Source organism: Mustela erminea, chromosome 1 (assembly GCF_009829155.1).
Source record: "Mustela erminea isolate mMusErm1 chromosome 1, mMusErm1.Pri, whole genome shotgun sequence".
NCBI classification, from domain to species: domain Eukaryota; kingdom Metazoa; phylum Chordata; class Mammalia; order Carnivora; family Mustelidae; genus Mustela; species Mustela erminea.
The window spans coordinates 195,140,837-195,154,544 of NC_045614.1; the positions used below are offsets into that span (position 1 = coordinate 195,140,837).

The 13,708-nt window shown below is 36.7% G+C and overlaps 1 protein-coding gene across 1 annotated transcript in view; it reads right to left on the minus strand.

The window, feature by feature from the left end:
• TMPRSS15 (transmembrane serine protease 15) overlaps positions 1 to 13,708 on the minus strand; it is a 116,640-nt gene that overhangs the window by 25,532 nt on the left and 77,400 nt on the right. Inside the window, exon 20 of the mRNA XM_032345507.1 lies at positions 910 to 1,005. Within this exon, the coding sequence (XP_032201398.1) occupies positions 910 to 1,005 (96 nt within the window). The remainder of the gene's footprint in view (positions 1 to 909; positions 1,006 to 13,708) is intronic.

Genomic DNA, 13,708 nt, shown 5'->3' on the forward strand with positions numbered 1-13,708 from the left:
AAATACTCCTTTATCAATTCATTTTACTGGTTGAGTTCACAGATATGATAACTTTTCATGAATAGTTGAATAATTACATAATTTCATTTTCACATTAAGTATGTTTTTCAAAGAACTGCAAGCTAATGCACCAGCAATGACGTCTTAAATCTTTGTCAGTAGTCACGGTGGCTTCTTGAAGTTTTTGTCTCCCCTCAGCCCCCCTGCCACCACAGCTGGCCTTTAATAGAACTGTAAAATTCAAAAGCCCATTTCAGCAAAAAATATCATTAATGGCCAAACAGGAGAAATGACATAATGTAAGTTAAAACCTATCTTGAATACAGGAAGAATTGTTCTTTTTAATGTTCTTTTTAAACATTAGTAGACGCTATAAAAATGAACCTAATTTTAAAGAGCAAAAGAGAATATGCAGGCACAACTAGAAGCCTGGTCTCCTTCACTTTATGTTTATGTATTATTTGCTAAATACTATGACTTTTCCCTCCTTTCTCTTCTCTTCTGTTGATAGTTAATTTGTGTCACCCTCTTTAGTCAGACCAACAGTGGATTTACTTATCTCAACTCTCACAATTATTTTCTTTGGGGGTTTACTTGTTTATGAATCTGAAGGTAAGGATAGAAAAGACATAGAAGTAAAATTTATTGACTCTCTGTCAGTGAGCTGCCCAATTATATATATGCAATATTTCGTTTGACTGTATTACAATATACATGAGGGTTAGTCAGTGTTACTGGATATGATCAATCAGGTACTATTTGAGATTACCTGAATAATAAAATAAATATATAAATAACTTTCAAGCTTATATGGCTAGTATGTGGTGACATTAAAATCTGACAAGTTTCAAAATCCATCTTCTTTCCAGCCCATGTACGATTAGTCCAAGACCAGATTTTGGGACTTACCTTGGTGTTAGTAGTAAGCTGCCATTAGGTGCTGTGCTTAATTTTACAAATGGTCCACTTCCAGTAGAGAAGACTGCCACTGATGAGTTTCCACTCCTAGGGAAGACACGTAGAGACAAAACAAAAGCACAAACAAAGACCCAAGACATACATTTCTAGTTCTTTAATGTTGTAGACATTGAAAAAAATTATGGGATTCCATACAAAAAGACTAACATTTTAATATAAAACTTCAAATGTTTTGCTATCTAAGAGATGGTACAAATCAGTTGAATTGTCCATAATGACATGAAATGTAATTTTAATTTTTGTGTAAATCTCTGGTTGTTTGTACACATATATTACTTAACAACGTTAAAATCAGTGCATATATATTACTTGGGTATCTTATTTTTTCATTTGACTCTTCTGTGTTATTCAATAATTTCCATAATGATCAATTTTAATGACAACCTCACAGAATTTCTGCACCAAAATTTATTAAACCTTTTTCCTGTCGAGTGTAATCATCTTTTAAAAAATGCATGTAGCCTAAGAACAAGCTAGACAAAGAATATCTTCAGTGTTTGCTTTTCCAAATGTTTCTTTGTTCTTGATATTTCATTCAATTCAAGGTCTAACTAGCCCTAATGTAAAGCCAGAAGCTTTGGGATTACTCTAAAAAGAGATTAAGTAGCCTGGACCTCCAAGGGTCAACACAAGGGCCAGGATGGGATGGAGAAACAGACAATCTCCATGTGACAAAAGACATTATTAAGTTACTGATCCTTCTTATCCCTGAAAACATGTTACACCCATGCTCTCAACTGTGAACCATAATTAAAGATTTTTCTCTGTTATCCTGACTCTCTTCCCTAGGCTTAGCTGGAAACTTTTAGCGTCTCAGTTCCTGATCTTGTTTCCTATCTTTCATTTATTTCAGATTTTAATCCTCACATATAAAACTATGCTTTTAGGTTGGAAACATCCTGATTGCTGCAAACTTCTACTGTTTAGCAGGGAGATGATATTTTATCTTTTGCAATAACAGAAAGGGTCTACCCATTGCCTATTCAAAAGAAGCTCCAGTATCTTCCCCACACTATACCCAACACTGACCCTTTTCCATCTGTGTATAGGGAATTTCCAAGGTACATTTATAGCTATTATGATCAATAAGAAGAAAAGAACTAAGTTGAGAGTATTTCCAGTCTCTTTCAGATGAGACAATATCCTAAAAACACTGGAAGGGTTTGTCTGATAACTTTTATCCACTGAACACAGAACTGGAACAATGGAGCCTATATTTAATGCCCCGGAATTCAGCACCTTGCATTTTAACTTTATAAACAGATAAAAGTAAATCTAGCACACAAATCATTGACTATTCATTTAATCACAACTGAAATGAATTTGCCAAAGGAAGAATGAGTGCTGTTCAGTTAATTTTTAAAGATTAAGGCATTCCCTCCAGGTAAGCAGAAGCATCATCTTATTTAAGTATTTATCTAAAATATATTTGTGATAGTTCAGAACACAAAATAGTCATAAAACCCAAAAAGCAGTGGAGAGTGTAGAAACCAGGAATGCTCTGGGTCAGGGCAACCCTCTGCCCCCCAAAGCTTTATATTATTGCTCAACAGACTCTGCTTTGCTGCCTGCCACCACTCTTGGTCTGGTCTACCTCTCCATTCTTCTAAGTGGTGTGACCAAGAACAATGGGCACTAAAGGCAGAAAACTCCTGCAACAATATTCTCAATATACCAAATAAATAAATAAATTTAAAAATCTCAGTATCATTATTCTGCTGAATTCCTAACCATGTTGGATATTCTTCTAGGTAGTTTTCTATGTTCCTGACTCAAGGATTTCCACAGTATGTTCTTCAGGCAAGCAGCATGAGCCTCCAGAGAATATATTAGAAATGCAAATTGCCCAGCTGCACTCCAGACACCCTCCCCACCACCCTCACCCCCACATCAAAAATCCTGGGGCCGGGGCCCAGCCATCTGTCTGTTAACACATTCAGGGTGATTTTGATGGTTGCCAAGTCTAGCAACCCCTGTCAAAGCCAAATATAATGTTTATTTTTCACTCATTCAGGGGTCTGCTTTTTGGCTTCCAACATGACTTGGAGTTATTTGATAGGCAATTTGGTTTAAGGCACTGATAAAGTGAATTCATATGTCAGGGCCCACAAAATGGAGACCACAGCAATAGCCCAGCCCACTTCACAGATCTAAACCTGTCAGCCCACACAGGAAAGGCCTCACTTTGTCAAGGAATCTTAATAGACAATATTCCAACCCAGCTTTGGCTAGCTTACTTTACCCTGGAAAATAGGACCTGCTAAACTTATAAGGAAATGCCCGACCTCCTAGCCAATCAGGCCCCGTCGCCTTTTCTAACAGTCTGTAAAACTCCCCCTTGAAACAAGTAAGGAACAATAATAAAAATCATTTTTCTCCTTAAAAACAAAACAAAACAAAACAAAACAAAAACCCTCCCCATTGCCAGAAATCATTCAGAAAGGCTACTCTGAGACTTGTGAGGCGCTCCTCTGATGGGTAGATTGTTTTCCCTTGAATAAAGGTCATCAAACTCAATACTAAATTGTTTTAGTTTGGTCATTTGACAAAATTCACAGTGACATAGGGGGACAGCAAGGGTAATTAATTAAAAATATATCTCAGAGGGGTGCCTGGGTGGCTCAGTTGGTTAAGCTTCAGTCTCTGGGTTTTAGCTCAGGTCATGATCTCCCTGTCGGGCTCCACACTCAGCAGGGAAAATGCTTGAGATTCTCTCTCTCCCTCTGCCTCTGCCCCTCCTCCTTTTTTCTCCCCCTGCTCCTTCCGCTCTGCTATCCCACTGCTGGTCATACCTGCACTCTTTCTCAAATAAATGAGTAAAAAAAAAAAAAAAAAAAAAAAAAAAAATTAAGGTTTTATTTATTTATTTGACAGACAGAGATCACAAGTAGGCAGAGAGGCAGGCAGAGAGAGTTTAACACTTTTCCATTATCTCTACATGTTTTATATTCTATCCCTTGATTATCTCTCTCCCCCACCTTTTTTTTAATTGTATTTGAAAGAGGGAGTGGGGGAAGGGAGAGGGAGAAACAGAGACCCCCCTGAGCTAGCAGAAGGCAGCAGCTTACCCGCTTACCCAACTGAGGCACCCAGGTTCCCCGCCCCCCGCTTTTTTTTAAATGAGTAAGTTCTACACTTAACTCATGACCCTGAGATCAAGAGTTGTATGCTCTATTGACTGAGCCAGCCAGGCAGTCCCACTAGCTCTTTTAATACATGTCATGAGAAGTTGCATTAATATCTCTAGAAATTCAAAACACAATGTGGACAAAATTAAATTGAAAAAATATTGAAATGTTATTTATAAATACATTTTTAAAAATCTAGTATCTGTTTATTACACACTTAGCACTGGCATACTATGACGGGATTGGCAGGTAAATTTTTAACATAAGCCTATTCTAGGAGGAAAAAAAAAAAGACTAGAGGCAAAGCTTTAAAGATAAAGAATATTTAGTAAATGTTAATACTTCTACCCTTGAATTGTCCAATGTTATTCCATTTGATGTTCTCACTATCTGGCAGAGGAAAAAAAAATAAAGATTATACATGCACATGGAAAGGAAAAGGACATGAAGTTTGTATTCTGAGATTGTCTTCTTTACGTTTCCTCATGTTAAGTCTCAAATCCACATGAGGAGACAGACTGCAGTTAATACTACAGGTTTATTCTTTGGAATATAGAATACAGAACAGAATAACTGAAACGTTCTTTTGGAAAGAAAATTATTAAGTACTCATGAAATTAATTTTGTGTTGTACATACTGATGTCAGTAGCCCAAGAACGAGGTCTAGAGCCATCAGGTCATACAACATTTCCAGGTGTCAGTGCTAGAGGCTAGAATTTGGAATTTAATTTGGGACCGACTACTTGCATTTAAAGTCCTGCCAAAGTCAACACATCCTTTTCCGGACTGAACACAATTTATTCCAGTTTGTAGCCACAGTAAATAGAACACAAGTTTATAATCAACTACTTCTTGTTTTGAAGAAATGATGGAGACAATAAAATATATTTCAGATGTTCTTGGCAACATGAAAGGTTAGCAACCTTTTATTATCACCATTTATTTTTGAAAAACAAAATCTCAGAATGACTGAAAAATTGAATTGAAAAAGAATAAGCTATATTAAGTTCTGCAGTTAAAGTGTGTCACTGAATCGCTCCCTGCCTCAGTTTCCTTTTCTTGCAACAAAATTCATTTTTAATGTTTATAGAGGCACTCTGTCAAGATTCTGGCTGAGAGTTTGCATTTTTTAAAGCCTAAAAATTTGAGCTCTGCAGATTTAGATAGCTCTACCACACATTAGCCAGCTGTTTGGAATCTGTAGAAATACGGTATCACATAGAAACATGCCCGTATGGTATTACCTTGTGACACACTAATGCCTCCGGACTACCTCTTTCTAAACCTTTATTACCATTTGTATAGGTTATGCCTCCTCAGAGGGCTCCCCTGGCTTCAGGAAAACCTTATTCTATGTTGGAAAAGAAGCCTATAAATGCAACCCACCATCAATCATTATTTTTAAGGTCCTATATGGAATATAAAAACACACGCAGAGATGGATTCTAGGGAGCATAAGAAGGCTATCCTGGAGGGTCTTGTACAGTATTAAATCTGTGTCTTTTCTCAGGCCTGCTTGGGTTTCCAGTTTTTTGTCTTGCTCCTCAGACTGTATTTGCCCTGATAAGAATTCCTCCCGGAAGCAAGAGCTTAGGTAGGGACCTGTTAAGCTGTTGGACACACTAAAGCTAAACAGAATAATAACAAATGTTGCAAATGCTGCAGTCAGGTCTGCGGCTCATTTCACACCCCACAAGGCTTAAGCCATGAATGGGGCCAGGTGGGATTAGTCTGAAAAGGGTTTTAGAGAAGGATGGACCTTCTTTTACAGACTGGTGGGAAATCAAGGGATTGATTTGGCAGGGCAGAAGGTGGGGAGGGCGTTTGAATAGGCAGGGGAAAGGAGAATGAAAGGGATTTGAAGCAAAGGATGGCAAAACACCCTACTCACAGTCAGGGCATGTGGGCAGTGGGGTAAACGGCATGGCTGTATTGGACACGTTTCAGCTAAAATTGCTTTATTCCTTGACCACATTTATCACAACACACCTAGCAGTCCCCAACACTACCACAGCTTAGCAAATAGGGAAGCTGAATTATTTTTAGATTTTCTGACCTCCACTCCTAAGATCTTATGATACACAGAAGGGGAAAAATGCCAATAGAAAAAAATTATTTTCACCTAATCAGTTCTCCTCGTTTGCGCAAGCTACTGTACTAAGAAGAAGAGAGAAACGAATGGGTCAGTCTGGTAGCTGTTCTGTGCTATCCCACAGATGGCGTGGTCTTATAGGAAGGAAAAAAATTCCTGGCATTTCCTCCCTCAAGTGTGGCTGAGAGAAATAATACTTAGGGAAGATTGTCAGAAACAGGATCCTTATGGTGAACATCTTGGAGACTGTGGTCTTAATACCTGTACTATATCTTGGACTCATTTGGAATTATATTTTCGTAACTGCTGTTGGAGTTTATTTATTTTTAGATAAGAGGCATATGACATACACCTCTACATTTACTATGAGGTTTTTTCAGTGCATATATTTTTTTTTTCCAAGTTTTTATTTAAATTCCAGTTAGTTGGGGCACCTGGGTGGCTCAGTGCTTAGGCGTGGGCCTTCGGTTTAAATTATGGTCTCAGGGTCCTGGGATCGAGTCCCGCATCAGGATCCCTGCTCCATAGAGAAACTCCTTCTTCCTCTCCCTTTGCCAGCCACTCTGCCTACTTGGGATCTCTCTCTCTGTCAACTAAATAAATAAGATCATAAATAAATAAATTCCAGTTAGTTAACATACAGTGTAATATTAGTTTCAGGTTCATCACTTACATAGATTCATCACTTACATATAACACGCAGTGCTCATCACAGTAAGTGCCCTCCTTAATCCCCATCCCCCACTTAACCCATCTCTCCCACCTTCGTCCCTCCCAGCAGCCCTCAGTTTGTTCTCTATAGTTAAGAGTCTGCTTCTTGGTTTGCCTGTCTTTTTCCTGGCCCGCATTCATTTGTTGTGTTCCTTAAATTCCACACATAAGTGAAATCATATGGTTTTTGTCTTTCTCTAATTGGTTTATTTTGCTTAGCATCGTACTCTCTAGCTCTATCCATGTCATTGCAAATAGCAGGATTTCACTTTTTTATGGCTGGGCAATGTTCCATTGTATATATATGCTACCTCTTCTTTATCCATTCATCAGTTGTTGGACATTTGGGCTCTTTCCATAATTTGGCTATTGTCGATAATGCTGCTATAAACATTGGGATGCATCAGTGTGCATATTTGTTCAATGCATTACTTTTAAAGTAAAAGGACATGCATGGAAAATTTCCTTTAGAATTTAGTGTCTCCGGAGCACCTGGGAGGCTCAGTCAATTAAGCATCTGCCTTCAGCTCAGGTCATGATTCCAGGGTCCTGGGATTGAACCCCACTTCAGGCTCCCCGCTCAGTGGGGAGTTTGCTTCTCCTTCTCACTCTGTTCTCCTCCTGCTCATGAACTCAATCTCTTTGAATTAAATAAGTAAAATCTTAAAAGAAAAAAAAAAAAAAAAGAATTTAGTGTCTGTCTCTCCTGTGGAACTGGGAGCATTTATCCTATCTCATAATTAAAGTGACACAATTTTTAACATTTTCTTTTTTGCACAGGTTGCCAGGAACCTCAGGCACAAATACTAGTAATTGTTTTGCTCCTATATGTCTTATAAATTTGCCTCTTTATTTCCTCAGACCTTATTTTCAGCTACTATTCTATTAATATTATTGCATATACCTTTTGTTATTCACCTCAATTTCTTTTTGAAAAGGTAAGGTTATAAAGAAAGGAAGAAAATGAAAGGAAATGAGAAAAGAAGAAAGGGCATAGGAGAGGGAGGAAGGAAGCAAAAAATCAGGAAGAATGAGAATAAGGGAAAGAGGAAGAAGGAAAATTAAAGAAAGGGACAGAGAGGATATTCTATTCGCTCTTATCAATTTTATTCAAAATGGCTCCTGGTCTCATAGAATATATAGCATTATTTGCAGGTTGAGGGATTGGAAATAAAATGAACAAGAAAACTTTTGTTATTCATTTCACAGGGCAAAAGTTTTCTCCTGTTCTCAATGAGTTCTGTTTTAGAATATAGAAAATTCCTCACAAATAACATGATCTGAGGATTCTAGTCCTTTATCTGATATGTCATTCGCAAATATCTTCTCCCATTCCGTAGGTTCCCTTTCAGTTTCATTGATTGTTTCCTTTGCTGTGCAAAAGATTTTATCTTGAAGTCCCAGTAGTTCATTTTTGCCTTTGTTTCCCTTGCCTTTGGAGGCGCATCTAGCAAGAATTTGCTGCGGCTGAGGTCAAAGAAATTCTCCTCTAGGATTTTGATGGATTCCTGTCTCACATTTAGGTCATTCATCTATTTTGACTTTAATTTTGTGCATGGTGTGAGAAAGTAGTCCAGTTTCATTTTTCTGCATTTGGCTGTCTGCACTTTTTTGTTAATTAAGTTGAATTTAAATAAAACAAACAAACAAACAAAAAACTCCTCAAAAACCAGGATCTAAGGAAATGATAAAGGATATTGATTTATATGTAATGGATTGAGTAAAAAAAAGTTTTTGAGTTTAAAAAAAAAAAGTCTGTACCAGACTATTATAGACCAAATAGCTATATGTTGTAGAAAATTTATTGGTAGATGATTCACAGTTGTGCCATACATGAAAGATATTTTCTTACTCCTTTATATGTAGGATTATAGTCTCAACAGTTTCCTTGCCACATAAATCTCTCTGGGGTTACAAAATATCCATTAGAGTACAAGTCAAAATAAGAATTAAAGACAGTGAGAATTCTCCCTGAATTGTATCAATATGAGTATGATATTTCATATAAAAGAGTCTCTTAATTCCCAATAATTTGTTTTCAGATTCTTAGTGAGAGAAATCAGGAATGTATTTTTCAGAGAAAGCAATAATTCCAGGGTGTGGTTGGTGAAACAAGCAACAGATTTTTTTTTTTTTCCTTATTAATGACGTCCTTCCTATAGAGATTTCTTTAAGCTCTTTACATTTATTTTGAGCTACTGGACAAGAAAGTTTTTTGTTGTTTTTTTTTTTTAGAGAAGCCAAAATAGACTGGTGTCAGAATGACAAATTAAGGAGTCCTATGGATTAAGTCAGAGATGGTCCTCAAGCTGGTTTCAATTAAAAAAAAAAAAGAAAAGAGGGGTGCCTGGGTGGCTCAGTGGGTTATAGCCTCTGCCTTCAGCTCAATTCATGATCCCAGGACCCTGGGATTGAGACTCTGGGATCAAACCCCGAATGGAGCCCCTGTATCTGACTCTCTGCTAAGCGGGGAGCCTGCTTCCTTCTCTCTGCCTGCCTCTCCACCTACTTGTGATATCTGTCTGTCAAATATAGTCTTTAAAAAAAATTTAAAAAAAAGAAAGAAAGAAAAGTTTGATTTTCTGTTTCATTTCACTTTATTTTTGCTTTTGATACTAGTTGAAATCAAACTGCCAGACTTTAGAGATGCTTTATACAAGTTCTCTGTTTTCTACCGAAACAAGTACACAAAAGTTCATGGGTTCCATTGAGATGACAAGATTACCCCACCAAAATCACCTGGGACTCTGCAAAGACCCAAGATCTCTGGGCCTCACACTAGCCTAGGTCTGGGGTCTGTGAAGCTATTTGTCTGTGATAATAAGTAAGGGGTTTGTAATTAGATAAGAAATAGTTACATATTAACGTTTGCTAACTTTTAATTGAAATGTATCTTCCTTTCTTATACAAATGTAGTGACTGATAATAACACCTATAATTTTGTCGCCAAAACAAACATTACAGTGGGTGCATACATCTAAAAATATAATTTATGCTAATTTTTGTCTTACAGTAATCATTAGAACCTCCAACGTATCTTATCCAAAACCTAAATAAATACATATCACTATATGATATTATAATATTTTGCTAGTTATTTAAAAAAATTTTTTTTTTAAAGAGAGAGTGTCCGTGAGTTGCTAGGGCTGGGGGCAGAAGGAGAGAGAGAAAATCTCAAGCAGGCTCCATGCTCCGCATGAGGAGTCCCTTGCAGGGCTTGATCTCACGACCCTCAGCTGAAATCAAGAGTTAGATGCTTAACCAATTGGGCCATTAGGTGCCCACTGATAGTTATTTTTTAAGGAAGTTAATTTCCTTTGTAATCATGCATGTTTTATTTTTTACTCTTAAGTATGCAAATCTAAGAAGAGGTTGGTAAATTTCAGCAGACTGCCAAAAGTGACCATAGGCATGCAAGAGTAGGTTAAGGAAGCCTACCCTAGACCGCGGTTCTCATGCTTTAGCATCGGAATCACCTGAAAGGCTCTTTCACAAACACAGTTTGCCAACTCTACCCTAGACTTGCTCAAGATCAGGTCTCCAGTGGAACTCCAGAATTTGCATTTCTGTACATGCATTCCAGGCTTGCAGATGCTGCTAGTTTGGTCCTAAGAATCCAACGTCAAAAACCATGGACCACACTGAATCCAAATGTCTGGGTAAAAGACAAGGTGATTCTAACTATAACCAGGTTTAGGGGCTGCTGACCAAACTCTTTAATTACTAGTCAGTGGTACACCTGCTTTCACTCCCTTACCCATAGCAGACAGAATGTTCTAGCTACGGCACTTTTCATAATATGGTGAATAATAAACTAACTAAATACGAACCTTAGAAAGTTATAAAGTTATTATGCTTTGCTGTAATTGTTTTCTCCTTACTTATTTTTAGTTAATTCATTTCTAATTTTAAAATAGGGAAAATATCAGAGTTATAGTTTGTATATCGGGTAAATGATGACCATTTTTGCTTGGTCAATTAAACCAAGCAAAATTCAATTTTTCCCACCACCTTGCCCACAACCTGCCCCTACCCCATCTCACCCTAGGAAAGTAGCTAAAAATATGATACAAATTTTCCTTTGATGCTACACTTTCAAGTTAGAAATTAAAAATAATAGAAAATAGTATTTAATTATTTCTTTGTGAAGTTAGCAAATACCAAAACAAATTATTTAAAGTAGAAGTTAGTAGTTAAATTTTTCTACTAATTCCTGTACCTTATCTTTGTTGTTGTTTTGTGTTAAAGCTTTTCCTACATAGTTGAAAATTTGGGGACAACGACAGGAAGTATGGACAAGAGCAGAAAAACTTCTTGTCTACTGATTTTTAAAACTACTATGGAACACAGGCTCTATTTTCAGTTTTCCAGGACCCAGTGTTTAATTGTGGATACAAATCTGCGGTGGTGCCTATAGTGGATATTACATCATTAATGCTCTGATTATTTGGAAGGCTAATAAAAACAACATTTTACCCCCAAATCCCCTGCAGTTTCAAAACACCTCTGAAATGGAAGAAGTAATTCCATTTCTTATTTTGGATCGGGAATGAGAGACTCAACCTGAGGCTTTTCACGTTTGAACTGAAGGTATCTTGCATAGTACTATTATAGGATTTAAAAATTAACAGCAGCTCTTCATAAGCAGCCTAATAGGGGCATGTATATTCAACTCTATCTTTAAGACATTAGTATTTCCTAAATTCTGTGAAGCTGTTCAGACTTGATGACTTGTAGTTTTTAAATGGCTTAGCAAGGCAAGTCAACCATGTAGTTCATGTATTGGGTTAATAATGAGGTAGGGTGCTTTCCTAGGAAATGTTTTAAAAATCACTACCCAAAATTTCTTTAACATTTATCCTTGCACTGCTGTAAAATGTTTTCTTTCATACTTTGATCAGGGACATGAAAGTGTTATTTAAAGTACTTTTTTACTTATGCATGCTATAAATGGCAGAGAATGAAAATGTTTCATTTAAAGGAGGGAAGGCTGATGAAATCTGCCTCACATGATTTACTAGAGTCTTTGGGGAATTGCATTTTGTACCCTATCTGCATAAATAATCGTGAGAGACTACAGTGCCTTTTTAATAAATTGACTCCTAAATTACTTTCCACTGTACCAAACACATCATTTTAAACTCACTAAGTTTTCTTTCGGTTACCATGCGCCAGTCTAGACACATTCTCATTAAGGCTATAACTTTCTTTCAATTACTAGAGCACTACAGAGACTATTTAATAAGTGTAGGCCCAAAGTTTAAAGTCTTTGCAGAGATTACCTGACTCATTTCTGAAGAAAGCAAGTGCCTGACCTTCATCAAAAATATTGTATCTAAGGCAGTGGGATTTGCTTGATACACACTAAAAAATCTAGTTTTTTGTCCCTGTCTCCTGCTGGAAGGACTGTGATTCATAGGAAATGAGGTCAGTGAACTAGAGAGTATAAAATCTGGGAGAAACATGTAAATAGATAGTACACAGTTGTGTGGGATTGCCTGTCATTCACTCAGCTCAACCTGTTTTCTAGAATGCCTTCCCTGACATGCCCATAGTGAGTGGGTCTCCTTTAGGACATTGTGTTTATCATGTTACATTGTCATTATCTTTTTATGTGCCTGTTCCCACCATATTTAAAGCAAAACCTTGTTTTACCCATGGGACAGACACAATATCTTTGCTAATGCTTAAATTTCTGATCCAGAAGTCATCAAAATAATACATTTTTATTAGCAACTGTTAAAAAGTAATAAAGATATTTTCCTTTTTAATATTCTCTTTCATGCAATTGTAGGAATTGCTAACGTATTTTATTCAAATTTTAAAAATTTCTATCAGTGAAAATATTGATATTTTGGTCTCTATAAATGATTCATCTTGACCCCATATGTCCTCCAGGAAACTCTTCAGTTAAGATTCACAACCAGAATGAAAAAAAGAACCGCCTGTGTCTATAACCATACAATGATGCCTAGATAGATGGTGAATTGAAACACAAGCTCCATCATCCAGAGTATGTGGATTCATCACTTGTGGAAACAAGCTCAAGTGACCAATCGCCTTAGCTTAATCTTTACTAAATTTCTGAGTCTACAAAACAATTCCTAAGAATAACTGACAAATTCAGTAGTGAAAGTAACTGACTTCGTAGGGGCTCACTTGTGTGAACTTACTATTGAACTAAAATCAACATTAAAGTAGGAATCTGGAATCAATGCCACTTATCCTGTGCTTTTCTTGAAGTGAGGATAAATAAACAACTTTCAGTTTCAACGATTTGTCCACCCTTCATCAAAAAAACATTATTCCCTCTACAGCTCACCTTCCTCCAAGCCTCTTTATGTCTCAAAGTTTCTCATGTTGAAAGAATTTTTGTTAGAATGCAAGCTATAATGTATTATAGAAACTAATATATAAAGTACAGGAAGTCTCCATTTAATGCATATAAATCAAAATGAGGATTATTTACATAAAGGGTGATAAAGCTCACATCCTCCCTTTGCTCTTTAAGGAATTTGATTTCCTGATGAGGTTGACATCACTTGAATGAGGCTTAAAGCTGGAGAGTTCACATTCTGAATGAACAGCATTTTAGGAAGTAAAGGAAATTTAGAACTTTCATTTCAACTGCAAGAAATTATGGGGCATTTCTGATACTCTGAATGGGAACTCAGCATATTTTCCTATGGTAAAATACCTATATGTAGTGGTTAGGCACTAGATTGGTATTAATATACAATGTACCTCTTCCAGTCTACTAGAAATTAAATAGCCATTATAGATTACATCAAGACCTAT